This window comes from Sorex araneus, chromosome 1, assembly GCF_027595985.1.
Source record: "Sorex araneus isolate mSorAra2 chromosome 1, mSorAra2.pri, whole genome shotgun sequence".
Classification (NCBI taxonomy): domain Eukaryota; kingdom Metazoa; phylum Chordata; class Mammalia; order Eulipotyphla; family Soricidae; genus Sorex; species Sorex araneus.
In genome coordinates, this window is record NC_073302.1 from 392,748,098 (window position 1) to 392,763,970 (window position 15,873).

The 15,873-nt window shown below is 35.6% G+C and overlaps 1 protein-coding gene across 3 annotated transcripts in view; it reads right to left on the bottom strand.

Annotated features, from left to right (window-relative positions):
• The window catches only part of RUNDC3B (RUN domain containing 3B), a 142,770-nt gene that overhangs the window by 42,781 nt on the left and 84,116 nt on the right, over positions 1 to 15,873 (bottom strand). For all 3 annotated transcript variants that reach the window (XM_055137919.1, XM_055137780.1, XM_055137846.1), the window contains exons 5-8: positions 14,839 to 14,928; positions 12,011 to 12,091; positions 6,916 to 7,084; positions 1,361 to 1,518 (exon numbers count right to left, since the gene is read on the bottom strand). In XM_055137919.1, the coding sequence (XP_054993894.1) occupies positions 1,361 to 1,518; positions 6,916 to 7,084; positions 12,011 to 12,091; positions 14,839 to 14,928 (498 nt within the window). The remainder of the gene's footprint in view (positions 1 to 1,360; positions 1,519 to 6,915; positions 7,085 to 12,010; positions 12,092 to 14,838; positions 14,929 to 15,873) is intronic.

Sequence of the window (15,873 nt, forward strand, 5' to 3'; positions counted from 1 at the left end):
TTACAAAAAGACCAATAATAACTAAACAGAAGAGAAAACTACCTCACCAAATAATTAAAACCACTACTAGTACTAATTGGATATCATGGACCTCTGGATGAGAAACCTGAGGAGACACCACTTGTAATATTGCAGCCCAAGTAGGTGAGCTCATTCTACTCATGAGGAAAACGAACACACTCGAAAGTCACCAGAACACAACTAGCCTATGTTCTCCAGCAATATCAGTCTTCAACAAGACACAGACTGAGAAACTATTCTAAACATGCCCTAAGAGGCTGACAACAAGGCAAAATGTGGTTGAATTGTAACTCTGTATCAGAAAAAAACAACAGTTACAATAAAGGTTATTAACAACTGATGAAATTAAAATATGAGTTACAGGTAAAAGAGGGTTTCTTTTTGCTAATTTGTTATCAATGCTTTTTGCTTTCTATTTCTAGGCACTTGGTTTGCACAATAATTTGCATGTTTTCTTTGAATCCTCACAATAGCCCCAGGTGACCTGCAGCTTTTCCATCACTATTATGGGAAAGAAAACAGATTAATCAAGATATAATCTGCCCAATATAACACTGTCAGTTTATAGTAGACAGGGTTTACACTTCTCTTTGACTCTCAACCCCTCTCTCCATCATATGCCTTCACGCTCAAATTAGGTTACAGATGTCTCTGGGTTAAGAAACGCACAAGTCTGATTATTTAGGGAAATGAACTTCTAGGTCCTTAATATCTAGGAGTCAAGATAAAAGTGTTATTCTATCAGTCTGTTTCTTAAATTATATTTAAGTATAAATTATATTTAAGTTATCAAGTACTTAAATATTAAGTACTTAGTATTTTTTTTTTGGTTTGGGAGAGGCTTAGGACACATGCAGCTGTGCTGAGGGATCATTCCTGGATAAATATTTAAGTATTAATGGGTAAGTGCAATGGAGTAAGATTCTGTAAGACAGAGAATTATAAGCTAAATGTAGGAAAATGTTGAAAACTGATGACTCCAGGAGAGAGAATATGGGGATCTTTATCCTATCCTTTCAATTTTTCTGAAAGTGTAAAATTATTTCAAAATTGAAAATCATCCTTTAGGATTAAATATTGATACAAGAAAATTAAGACCATAAACAACTGATAAAATCAATTTTGAAAAAGTGCTATCATTAGTAAGTTCTTTGACAAATGACAAGGAGCTTACTGGAATTTTCACTAATATATAGTTTTCCTCATTTAAAAAAGTGCTTCTATGAAAAACAGATCATCTATTCTAATATAAAAATTCCTGTTAAAACACAATGTTTTTTTCCACAATGTTCTTTTGTATCTACATACTACAAAAATTTTCCAAAAGGATCTCACTTACAGCTGATCTTGAAGTTCCACAATTATATATTCTAATTGTTCTTTTTCCAATTTATGGGCCAAATCAGAATCTTCAATCCTTTGAAGCAGTATTTTGTTCTGGGAGACAGATTCAGACAACTGGTTCTCTCGAAGTCGTAGGAGTTCTTCAAGATAACCCTGAAAATACAGTATCGCTAGGATAAGCAAATGCAAGTTTCTCATTTATATCTTGAAGAAAATGCTTTGTAGTTTAAAACTATTCTTATCTGTGTTTTAATAGAAACAATTTCAAACTATCACTGATGACATAATAAAAAACTTAACTTTTACTGAGAACAAAAATTTAATATAGGTATTCATTATTTGGAATCCCTCTTTTAAGTTCAATAAAATGGAGCTGGGAAGATAGTGCAAAGAGGGGTGGCGTGGCATTCGAAGGCTTTAGTCTCCATCCCTGGCCGTGCACAGTCCCCAGAGTATGGCCATGGGGTAACCTTCAAGCATCAAGCAGGAACAGGCTTTAAGCAACACTAGTATGATCCTAAAACTGAACAAAAGGTCAAATTTTTATTCTTTTGAAATAAAAGTTACATTAAAAAATTATAATTCCTGGGGCCAGACATAGTACGGTTGGTGAGGCTTGTCTTATATGCAGCCGATCCCAGTTAGATCCTGGCAGTCCTTATGGTCCTCTGAGCCCTGCCAAGAGTGATTCCCTCAGCACAGCTGCCTGTGTATTGAACCTCACCCCAAACCAAAAAAATTAATTAAATATTATAATTTATAAATCCCAAACCAATGATAAATATATGTCTCCTGGCTTCAAAATACAGACTTAATATGAGAAAGAGCAATTAAAAATCTGCACCCATGTGATTATTTTTAAAAACAGATAAGCATTTAGTATTAATCAATTAGTGGGATGCAGTATGATGCTTGGATTACAGTTACAGTTATGGGGACTTTTTAATATAATAGTTCAGCAATTCTATTATTTATAAGGACTACAGCAAGTTAATTTCTTTGTGCCACAGTTTAGAACTCAAAAAAAGAATATTGCACCTATGTAAAGAATAAAATGAATATATACACTGTTTAGATGTTTATCTAGTATTAGCAAACGTATAACAGATAGGACACCTCACTGATCCTCTTTTATCATTCTACCCATTTTTATTCTTTTATTTTTTGTTCCAATATACTTTCAAGTTCCTTTGAAGTTGTTATATTTTTCTTAGAATATTCTTTTATTCCGTAATTTTATTCTATTCATGTGTCATTAAATTTTAGCTATTTTGGTTTTAATGTACATACTAATAGCTAATATTGGGCCGGGGTAATAGTGCAGCAGGTAGGATGGTTGCCTTGCACCAGCACCTGATATGGTCCCCCAAGCTCATCAGGAGTGATCCCTTGAGCACAGAGCCAAAGCCAGGAGTAAGCCCTGAGCATCTTTGGATACAAAGATGCAATATTTGTACAAGATACAAAGAGCAAACAAACAAAAAAAGTAGCTAATTTTTCTCTCCCCAAATGAACTACTTTTTCAGATTTTTTTTATGATTCTCAAATATTTGTCTTCTCCTAAAATGCCAAAAAATAAAGTATTTCCACATATACACAACTTAATATAAACTGTTACTGCTTTAAAGCACTAGTAATGAAAAAGCACTTAGGTACCCAAAAAAGATTGATACTAATATTTATAGAGCCCTTACAGTGCCTTTCCATGATCACATTCCTTTGTATCTTCTGTAAAGATAATGATTTTCTCATATTTGTGTTCATCTCATATTTCTCTCTAGCTTTACCACAAATATTTGTTGCCTCAAACAACGTATTGTTTTGCTAAATTTTGTCAATGTTCTTTTGAAACGTGCTTGTTGTTAAATTTTTGTGAGGGGTGTTTAGGTGGTCAGGGGACCCCACAGTGATTCTCAACCACCAGGTGGGTAGTTCAGAGGAACATCGAGGCTGTGAGGTTGCTGGGGCCTGGCAGTGCCACGTATCCTGGTGGTGGTTCAAGGGCCTCCAAGGTCACATCCAAGAACTACAGGATGTTGGGAATCAGACCTGGTTTGATTCTCTCCCAGCCCAGCTTACTCTCAGTATTTCAACATATTAATTCTGCAGCTTATGTTTTCATCCTCTTCCAAATGGCTATTTGAGTTAGTCCATTTTTCTTACTATACGGTACCACTGTGAACACTGATCTACATCTCCTGGTTCTGGAAGCCTAGAATTCTAGGACACATGGCTAGGAATGGAATTGCTGGGAAAAGGTCTGTATAAGGCTCTTAAAGTCATTCTTGGGTAATATTTTTGTAGTCTTTTTTTTTCCAAAATAAAGGCTTTTGGATTATTTTTGACTCCTTGCTCATTCTAGATGCCTTTTAAAATATGGAATTACCGTTTTCTTCATATAGATTATCTACTATATAGAATTTTAGATTTTGTAGTTCTAACAGGGAGTTGGAGCAATAGCCCAGCGGGTAGGGCGTTCGCCTTGTACTCGGCTGACTGGGGTTTGATTCCTCCGCCCCTCTCGAAGAGCCCGGCAAGCTACTACCGAGAGTATCTCGCCCGCACGGCTGAGCCTGGCAAGCTATTCGTGACGTATTCAACATGCCAAAAACAGTAACAAGTCTCACAATGGACACATTACTGGTGCCCGCTCAAGCAAACTGATGAGCAACAGGATGACAGTGATACAGTAATACAGTGATACAGTTATAACAGAGGGAATCTTTGTGTTTTATCACTACCAATTTCTTTTATGTAGAAATTTATTCATATCTGTAAGTTTACTTTTTAACTGTTTTCCTCAGTATTTTTCACTGTTCCTTTTATCACTAATTCAGTTGGGCTTTTTTGTATATATCATATATGAAGAGTGCATTTTTGAAAGAAAAGTAGAGGGAAATTAAAATATAGCAAAAAAGAAATCATAATTCATCAAGATAATAAGTTTTATTTTCTCTTGTGTTAGGAATTTCACTTTGTCTCCTATGGGATTTAGTAAAAAAGCATTGCTAAATACCCAACTAAAGAAAAGGGACATTAAATTTGCTTAAGCATAATTACATTTCCACAAGCCAAATAATCTTCTATAAAATTAGTGGAAACTAATTTCTTTTTTTTTTTTTTTTTTTTTTTGGTTTTTGGGTCACACCCGGCGATGCACAGGGGTCACTCCTGGCTCTGCACTCAGGAATCACCCCTGGCGGTGCTCAGGGGACCATATGGGATGCTGGGATTCGAACCCGGGTCGGCCGCGTGCAAGGCAAACGCCCTACCCGCTGTGCTATCGCTCCAGCCCCGAAACTAATTTCTTAAATATGTATAAAGATCTATGCAGAAAAAGCCTTGTAGTTTTTTTTTGTATATGCAAGGTTTTATTTTATTTTCACATTTATGTCTGATCCATTTGGAGTTTATCCTAGTATGTTCTGTAAATAATGGATCAAATTTTCTCTATTCCCATATGGATGCACACAGTGGTACACTGGCACTAACTCATGCCAGCTCATAAAAGCTAACTGTTAAATTTCAGGAATTTGTGAGCTGATTGTTAAATATAGCCATTATTACAAAATAGATTATATAAACTTAACAACGAAATAGATCCTATAAAACAAGCTAATAAATAAGCAGATTTCATCATCCTAATTACTGAAATATATTTTACTATTTCAAGGTTACTTTTTTTTAAAATCAAATGTTTTATTATGGCATCTGTAGTTCTTAATAATCAGATCCTACATTTATTTATAGTTAGAATAACATTTGTTTGGGAAAGTTTTTTAATTTTTTATTAGTGAGTCACCGTGAGGTACAGTTACAAACTTATGAACTTTCATGTCTGCATGTCAGTCATACAGTCATCGTTTACCCATCCCTCTACCAGTCCCCATTCTTCTCCACCAATGTTCCCAGTATCCCTCCCACCACCCCCACCCCAACTCCCACCACCCCACCCTGACTCTGCGGCAGGATATTCCCTTTTGTTCTCTCTCCTTTTGGGTGTTGTAGTTTGCAATAGAGGTATTGAGTGGCCATCGTGTTCAGTCTATAGTCCACTTTCAGCACGCATCTTCCAACCCGAATGGGTCCTCCCAACATCCTCTACTTGGTGTTTCCTTCTCTATCTCAGCTACCTTTTCCCAGAGCATGTGAGGCCGGCTGCCAAGCTGTGGGGCAGACCTCCTGGTTCTTATTTCTATTACTCTTAGGTGTTAGTCTCCCATTCTGTTACTTTATATTCCATAGATGAGTTCGATCTTTCTATGTCTGTCTCTCTTTCTGACTGATTTCACTTAACATGATACTTTCCATGTTGATCCACTTATATGCAAATTTCATGACTTCATCTTTTCTAACAGCTGCATAGTATTCCATTGTGTATATGTACCAGAGTTTCTTTAACCAGTCATCTGTTTTTGGGCACTGCAGATTTGGGTTTGATTTGGGTTTTTTCCCCCGATTTGGGCTATGTAAACAGTGCTGCAATGAACATACAAATGCAGATGTCATTTCTATTATACTTTTTTGCCTCTCCGGGATATAATCCCAGGAATGGTATTGCTGGGTCAAATGGGAGCTCAATTTCTAATTTTTTGAGAATCGTCCATATTGTTTTCCAAAAGAGCCGAACCAGTCAGCATTCCCACCAGCAGTGAAGGAGAGTCCCTTTCTCCCCACAACCACAGCAACACCAGTTGCTTTTGTTCTTTTTGGATGTGGGTCAGTCTCTGTGGTGTGAGATGGTATCTCACTGTTGTTTTCATCTGCATCTCCATGATGATTAGTGATGTATTTTCTCATGTGCCTTTTAGCCATTCAGATTTCTTCTTTGAGAAAGTTTCTGTTCATTTCATCACCCCATTTTTTGATGGGGTTGGATGTTTTCTTCTTGTGGAGTTCAACCAGTGCCTTGTATATCCTTGATATCAACCCCTTATCCGATGGGTATTGGGTGAATATCCTTTCCCATTCTGTACACTGTCTTTGTATTTTAATCATTTTTTTCTCTTGAGGTGCAGAAGTTTCTTAGTTTAAGATATTCCCATTTGTATATCTCTGTTTTCACTTGGCCAGCGGCGTGTCATCTTTGAAGATACTTTTAGCTCCAACGTTGTGGAGGGTTTTGCCGACCTTGTCTTCAATGTACCTTAAGGATTCTGATCTGATGTGAGGAATTTAATCCCTTTTGATCTGACTTTTGTACATGGAGTTAGGTAGAGATCTGAGCCCATTTTTTTGCATGTAGCTGTCCAGTTTTGCCATCCATCACAATTTGTTAAAAAGGAAAAGCCTTATAGTTTTACATTAAAAAATTTAAATCTTTTAAGTACAATGAAAGCTTCTTCTAAAATTGGGGCTATTTTTAATCAAGATTTTTAATCTTTGGAAAAGTCAAATCAAGAACAGAAAAAATTAGTGATGGATAAATAATTATATTTGCTAAAACTTTTTTTTTGTCAATGACAGTCCAAAGGCAGTAACTAGAACAAAATAAAGTGATTTTGACAACTTTAAGATATATATAACATAGATAATTTATATAATAAATACCTTCTGTTCTAAGGTTAGTTGATACTTTTGCTTAACTCTCTTACACTTGTTGAACCAACTATTTTCATCCATGAGGAACGGAGGCCCGACGTTCTCTGGAGTGCTGCTTTCACTGCCGCTGCTCCCCAAAGTCCTCAGCTCCTCCTCGTCACTGCTGATGCTGTCAGAACTGAGGAAATCAGTGTTTGAGAGAGGAAATACAGTTAGCAATAGTTCCACTTAGATTTTTTAATAAATACGCCTGCATTTGTAAACTACATGTAAGAAAACTCTAAAGTATTTAGTGCTAAGTAATGAGAATGATGATATAAAAATTTAATTTCCTGGGAAAAAAGTCAACACCAACCTAGCATGGGCTGCTGAGTTCCTCTGTACTATCCTCTGGCCCCCAAATTTTAAAGAATATTACACCCTGTAATTTTTTCCTCTCGTGGCTCCCTAAATCATATAGCTTTTGAACTAACAGATCAAACCCAACTCTATATAAATCAAAATAAAATGAGTCTGACTATAGCAATGCAAAGATCTGTTCACTTTATTACATGAAAAAGAAAGTCTTCAACAAAAATCAAGATCCACTTCAGATGCAAACAGTGTAATTTAAGAAGAAACAATTATCTTTGATATGATATGAAGCAACTATGAAAAAACAGCTAGAATCATAAAAATAATATTCAAATAATTTAGCAAAAAGAAAAAGGAACACCAAGGTAAAGTTAAAGTTTACATAATTCTTAAATAGGTCTGCTTTTAAAGACTAACATAATATACAAAATAATCTTGTATAAATATGTGCTCAAGGTACAGGCCCAAAGAGAAATGATAATTTCTTAAATTAAATGATGAAATGAGGAAAAACTGTCTTATATAAAAAAAAGATGCATATCTCATCTCTGTAATATGCTGAACTCTTGATTTTATGACCAAGCACACTTCAAATATGAATCAGAAAACTCAGCATAAATAGTTCCAACCAAAAATATGTTATTTGTGACTTAGGAAACAAACTAATAAGCACACATCAGAGGAAATTGCCTGTCACAGTCATTGCACTAGGTAGATAGGAGGAAAAAAAACAGTAACCGTAGGAAGTAAGTTTCAGTTTTGAAAAAAAAAACAGGATTTAGTAAAAAATGGTATTTCACATTAAAAATTAAATGGTTCGGCTAAAAAGAAGTTACAGCTGAAAACAGAATTAGTAAAGTGTAAGCCAGGTAGGAAAAAATTTCAGTACTAAATATTTTTCCAAATGCTAAGCCCCAAACCCTCCTATCCCAAAATAGTATATCCAGAACATTTTTTCCAGGGATATGATAGTATAAGCATATTTTCAAAAAATAAAACCTGAGAAATGTACCAAGCTTTTTCACTAAAGTAACACCTAAATATTTATTTGTATTTATAAAAACAAAAACTTTATCCAAGAAGTTTCAGTAAGAAGAAAAACATAAGCTTACAGATAATACTTAAGACACAGTAAGAGAATAGAACACTAACAAGATGCCTACTCTTTGGAATTATAAGTAAAATCAGTGATAGTTTTAAAATTCTGAGCAATAATAAAAGATGTCAAGAATAAATAAACCAGAATTCATAAAGCAGTGGAATAATATTCAGTTATTAAAAAAGAGGAAATATTTCTTTTTGCTACAACGGGAATAGAATTTGGAAATTTGGAAGGTGTTACGTTTAAGAAGTCAGAAGAAGGAAATCTGCTTTCTTTAAGTGAAAAAAATTAAAGTGTCAATTACACCAGAGGGTATTACTGGATACTTTCAGCGCCCATAGAGGGCAGCATTGCCTACTTTAGGAAACATTGGTCTACACAATGTCCAATGAAAACAAATCTTTTGAGTCTGACTATAGAACTAAGATAACTTAAGTGTAGGTAGAAAGCTAGAAGGGAAGAAGGTAAAAATAGAAAATTAGAAGGAAAGGTAGAAAATTAAAATTATTGTGGTGGACGGGCTGGAGCAATAGCACAGTGGTAAGGCGTTTGCCTTGAACATGGCTGACCGGGGATTTAATTCCTCTGCCCCTCTCAGAGAGCCCGGCAAGCTACCGAGAGTATCTCGCCCGAATGGCAGAGCCTGGCAAGCTACCTGTGGCGTATTTTATATGCCAAAAACAGTAACAACAAATCTCACAATGGAGATGTTACTGGTGCCTGCTCAAGCAAATCGATGAGCAACGGGATGACAGTGATTGTGCTGGACAATTACTGACAGTTAAGTGTTAGGTTTGTTATACACAATACCTCTAAAACATAAAAGTGTAAATACTTTTTAGCTAGTATGTAAAGAAATCTTAGCTAGTAAAAGAATAATTTCAAAAGAACTAAGGAACTGCACTATTTGAAGATGAAATGGTATTTATAATATAGACAACCCCAAACACTGCACCAAAAGCTGTTAAAACTAAAAGTTGATAAAGTTGTAGTATATAAAATCAGTATACAAAAATCAGTTGTGCTTTATACACTAATTATAAACTACCCAAAAGAGAAAAGAATTACCCTATTTACAATCACATCAAAAACAGCACAGAAATAAATTTAGCCAAGAAATTTAAAGATCTGGGGCTGGAGCGATAGCACAGCGGGTAGGGCGTTTGCCTTGCACGCAGTCTACATGGGTTCGATTCCCAGCATCCTATATGGTCCCCTGAGCACCGCCAGGGGTAATTGCTGAGTGCAGAACCAGTAGTAACCCCTGTGTGTCGCCGGGTGTGACCCAAAAGGAAAAAAAAAAAGAAATTTAAAGATACGTACACTGAAAACCACAAGACATTAATAATGCTTCATGCTCACAGACTGGAAAAATTAGTACTGTTAAAATGTTCATATTGCCCAGAGAAATCTGTTATTGTTGAGAAATTACTTTTCTATATTTTGCGTTTAGAAAAGAATAGCATAAGGATCATATTTAGACCATGAATATGGATGAGACTTAGAGAAGAGCATAGATAGACATGATTGTTTATCTCTACCTTTGAAACAGTTCAACATTTAGAGGTTGGGGAAGTAAAAAGACTGTGTAAAAGACAGTAGGAGGAGAAAATAGCGGGAAAGCCAGAGTATGATAAGAAGAGCAACCTTGGGTATCAAACACAGCTGAAAGGTCAGCTGAGTGAAACTAATCATTGAATTTGGCAATGAGATGTCACCACTGACTTTGTCAAGAACAGATTCAAGGACAGGTATTAAAGGTCAATTTGCATAGTTTAAGAGAACAAAGCAAAAACACCGAAATAAAGGGTAGGGGAATGAGAAGTAGCGAGAAGTAAATTGTAGATTAGTAGTTTCTCTCCTTTTTCTCTTTAATAGATGTAGGGGCCACATCCAGAATTGCCCAACAGGGCCAGGCCACCCGGTGCTGGGGCTTAAACCCAAGATGTTCCACCTATTTGAGCCAAATCCCCAGTCCCCTATTTCCTTTTTTAAAAAATGGGGAAATAATATGTTAAAACGCTTTGATGTGTGGGAAGATTTTAAAACAAAGGAATTTAATGGAAAAAGATAACTGCTAGCATAAAGACCTTAATAGATGGAAAGAGGATAAGGTGTATCACATATAGTAAAGATCTGACCTTATGCAGAAAAACCATAAGTTTATTTATTCCTACTAAGTCAGAGTATGGAACACTAGGCCCAGGAAGGGCAACTTAAGAACATACTTAATTGTACAGTATAAATCAACAGCTATGTATAAACTGTTATACTATAAAGACTATAAATTGTACTATAAATTGACTATAAAAACTACAAATTGTACTACAAATTGTTGTACTACAGAGACCATAAACAAAGCTCCCAGAAGAGAGCAATGCAGAATCTTTCATGGCGGAGCCTGGCAAGCTACCCATGGCATATTCTATATGCCAAAAACAATAACAATAATGGGCCTCATTCCCCTGACCCTGAACATGACAGGGACGAATGGAGCAAATTGATGAACAATGGGATGACAATGATACAGTGATACAGTGATGTACAATTTTGCCTCTCTAGGAAAAAAATCAGGTTTAAGTACAAAGGCTGACGGTATAACGTTCAAAACTGAAAAGAGGGGATGAGGACAGGGAAGAGCTAAAAAAGTTGGAGTGCAATACCTGGTATGAATAAAATCCTAAATTCAATCCCTGGCACTGTGTTAGGTAACTATGTATGGTATAACATATGTATGTATGTAACCATGATGGCAGCTGAGCACTGCTAGGCTCTGGAGCACTGCCAGGGAGGCTTCCAAAGCACTAAGGAATTAGATGTGGGTTTGGGGGAGATCACGTATTTAGCATGTGTGTACAGCATTGTTGAACTTCTCTTTACAAAACTTCATGGAGTTCTGGCACTCTTGACATCTAGAAGCATACCTTACCTTCATGAGACATCCCAAAGTTGCACCTACATGTAGGTGTGTATACATAAATATTTTATATTTACACACACAAATGCATGCACAGATGATTTACTCTCTCGCTTAAGCTGTTGCCTGACTGTGCTATGTTAAAGGCATATGAAGGACATCATTCTATTTAGGCAATCATTCAAATAGCCTCTCTAAAAATATATAGATTTAATCTGATATATTTTAATTACTGCGGAGACCATGGGAAAATGATAACTCTCATAAAATATTGGCAATAGGATAGACCACAACTCTTTTAGAGCTTTAGGGTTATAATTTCTTTTTATTGTTTTTACCTAAATAACTCTATTAGCTCACTAGAGAAATCCCCCCAAATGCTGATTTACATAAATATATTCTTCTTCTCTCTGTAATGAAGATAAAAGTAAAAAGTCAAAATAATGAGTAAAAGTTTTAAAATCCCAGTGAATTAGTATATTTATATTAACTATAAGTAACAGAAATGTTACTTTTTGGAAACTATATTACAATTATGTAAAAAAGGATAATTACAATTATGTAAAAAAGTATCAATTCATTTTTTCTAAAAATGCAACAACTGGATTTTGTATTTTCTATTGATTCTGGATACTTAAATGTTTTATGAAAAATATTTTTGATTAGATCAAATTACGCCATTCAACAATTGTAATTAAGATTTTAATAATATATTCCAAACCATCAGATACCTTTGGGTAAACTTCAGATACGGTGTGTAGTCTATTACAGCAGGAAAGCTGCCATCCAATCCCTCACCCTTTAGGCAGAAGCTAAGATAACAGACAATAAATATTCATAATTAGCACATATAATTTTATTTATTTACTTTTAATTTTGAAATATTTATTTGATGTACTCAGTGTCTAAACAAATTGGAATATCATCAAAAAGACTCCGAAAATAAGAGAATACAGAGAGCATGTACAAAGTCAAGTCATTTCTTTCCTTGCTCTCTTACTTTTGCTCCTCAGGGGTCCAGTTTAATCTGCACATGCTGGCTTTTTCCATCTTTATCAAAATATATACAGTCTGTCTTATAAAAATGGGTCAGAGTAGCACATATAATTTTATTTTATTTTATTTTTTTAAATTTATTTACTTTTAATTAGTGAACCACCGTGAGGGTACAGTTACAGATTTATACACTTTTGTGCTTATGCTTCCCTCATACAAAGTTCGGGAACCCATCCCTTCACCAGTGCCCATTCTCCACCACCAGTAAACCCAGCATCCCTCCCACCCTCCCCAATCCCATCTCCCCCCACCCCACCCTGCCACTGTGGAAGGGCATTCCCTTTTGTTCTCTCTCTCTAATTAGCTGTTGAGGTTTGCAATAAAGGTGTTGAGTGGCCACTGTGCCCAGTCTCTAGCCCTCATTCAGCCCACAACTCCCTTCCCCCACATGGCCTTCGACTACATTATAGTTGGTGATCCCTTCTCTGAGTTGCCCTTTCCCCAGAATGTGAGGTCAGCCTCCAAGCCATAATTTTAAATAAAAGTTGTGCTACATTGTGTATTCAGAAAACAAATACGATAGCCGCAGTGGCTCTCACCACCTGCATTCGGTGGTCTTGGCCACTTCCCCCACCCAGGGGTGGCCAATGGCGATGGGCGGACGGAGGGAACGAGGGCCAGGCTGGTTGGTATCAATTGCAGTTTATTCCAATCTCCGTCTCCATTCCTCTTCCTCATACCCTTCCCCGATCCCCTTCATCCTCCTCTTGGATTATGCTCCTTCATACTTCTCTTGGATTCTCCTGGATTCTCCTGGATTCCCCTTGGTTCTCCCCTCGCCCGCTCTTACAGACTGCAAATCATAAGGGATTGGGGGTTCCACCTAGTTGTGGTCATACAATCAACAAATGTAAAGTCCTTCCCTGAGGGGAAGCTTCTTCTAGGACAAACTCTCATTCAGCAGGACGACCTACTCAAGGAAAATATACCATCGATTATGGGTGTTTTTCTCCTTTCCTTAGTCGAACAAACATATAAAAATTCATCTTACTTCTACCCTTAATAATATTAGTTATTTTATATGGACACAGTAAGAGATACATTAAGTTTATAGGATGACTCTCCTGGGGGCATCTTGCCCCCATCTCTCAGACTACAGTGCTCAGGCCAGATTAGTCTTTCCTAACCCTAGCAGGGTCCTAATCTAGTTGCTATTTTTTGGATCATGACAGAATTTGTCCATGATCATGCACTTAACTTATAGTTGAGTATTATGGTGCTTTGGCCTGGCCCATTTCAATGCCAGGGGAGCTCACAGCTTGCCCTGGGTCCATCCAGTCTCTTGTCAGGACCCTGCTTTTGCAGTGCTAGGAAGTAAGGGAAGCTGAGGCTTAAGTTGAGAAAACAGATGCCCGGGACTAAATATTATTCAGAGTCAATTAACTCCCAAGTTACAAAAGCATAGCATTAACTGTCTTCCTGTGTCTATACAAAAAGAACATTGCTCTAATGTAAAAGGACCTAAGGAGAAGAGAAAGGCAGTATTTCATTTATGAATACAAGTCCAGTGTCCTCAGAAGGATCTGACCTTACAAGTTAACAGAGTCTGATTAAGGGATACAGGTGATTGACCAGTTGGGGAAGCAGAGCATAACGAAAAAGGTTACATATAAACAAAGGAATGGGAGTGTCTTGGGAGCACTGTGAGGGGTGTAGCTCGATAAACCTAAGCTCTTTGTGGCAAAGGAGAAAGGACAAACCAATGTTGTCCTACATTACATAAATCTCTTATTAGAGATATCTGAGGTAATGTCAGTGAGAATAAACACTATTAATTAATTTTATACTCAGGACATACAGTAGATTTTCATTAAATATTATACTAATTTTGTTAATGAACAGATTTTTTAATAATATATAATAGAAATAGAGTACTTCTTTAATTCTTATGCTTGAGCTCAATCATACTAAATCTTTTGTTAGATCTTTCTTAATATGATGTAAAATCTTGGATTACTTATAAATAAACCCAAAAACTTCTCTCAAAAGAGCTTATCCTGATCATGTTTGGTCACTATAAATCTTGCAATCTTAGATTAAAATCATCTTATATTGCAGATAAAACAGCAAATATTTACAATATTTTTATATTCTAGATACATGATACAAGAAATATGGCACAAGATACCCTGTGAGGATCTTAATAAATAATATAACATTTATTTTCTGGTTTTGAATTCAATTTTAATTTTTATCTGTTCATTTTAAAGCAGTAGGCCAAAAATATTAAGAAGTAAGACCCAAAATTTTCCTTCACTGCTACAAGATTTTTCTGATTGGGAAAATATAATTTAAACTTTTATCTTGCCCAAGTGAGAGACTAAAGGTAATTAGTACAAACTCTTATGTGGCAGAATTATTTATTTATTTACATGTTTATTTATTGGTAGTGCCAAAATCTGAAGTCAGAGACTCACACAAGCAAGGCAAGAGCTCTATAACTGAAGTATCCCCAGCTTCTAAGACAGGATAAATAACGAGTCCATTGAGTTATATTGAGTACCTGAAATCAATAGCATTGAGCCCAAGCAGCATTCCAGCAAGCATATTTGCCTCATCACCTAAAACAATTGCTCCATCTTCATAAAATCTCCTAAAAAAATAAAATAAATACATTACTATTAAAAAACAACTAAACTTTCATCTAGAAAAATCACTTAAAATCCAAACTAAAAGAGAAAGAATTAAACTTCATTGTCAAAATAAAAACATACTTCAATCACCCAAGTATTTCAGATTTTAGGAAACTAAATAAAACTGACTCTGTAACACAAATAAATTTTAAGTATTTCCACTTCTATTAAAACACACACACACACACACACACACACACACACAGAAGACTTCCCAGAGTGACTGCCAATAGGCCTGAGGTCCAACCACTTTCCCCCAAATAGTGATGCAATTCAAATGTAATCCAAAAGGGGACAAATTCAAGGTCATTTATTTTGCCATATAGATTATTTTTCAAAACAATGTGGTGAATTTTTGGATAAAATTTCAAAAAGTTAAATAGTTAATATTGCTTTTTGTACCCTGATGTTGGTAAAAGTAATTTGTTCTTGTTTGTTCCCTTGTTTTGGGGGCCACATCTAGAAGTACTCGGGGCTTGCCCTGGTGCTGTGCGAGACAAACACCTTAACCTCTATTCCTCCAACACTACTCTGTTTTATATATGTAAATGAATACAACATATATGTTTTCTCTAATTCTAAAGGTGATTAATAAGAACTAGGAATATGTGATTATTAGTGATTTCAACTAGCCTTTAACACAGCAATATTAACACGGGAGATGGTTTCACAAGGTGATTGCATATGAATAAGTAGTCATTATCTTTATGACAAAAACTGAATAAAAATTTCTCTTTATTAATTCATCTAAGGCCTCTGTTTTGGTTAATGTTCATCTCTAAATATTTAAAGTTAAGATATGTAAAGTAAACATTCTGAAAAAATTAAATATGGATCTCAGGTATATTTCCATGAAAATAATTAAATTCATTTTTTGTAAATATAATACTATGTAAAAACTAATT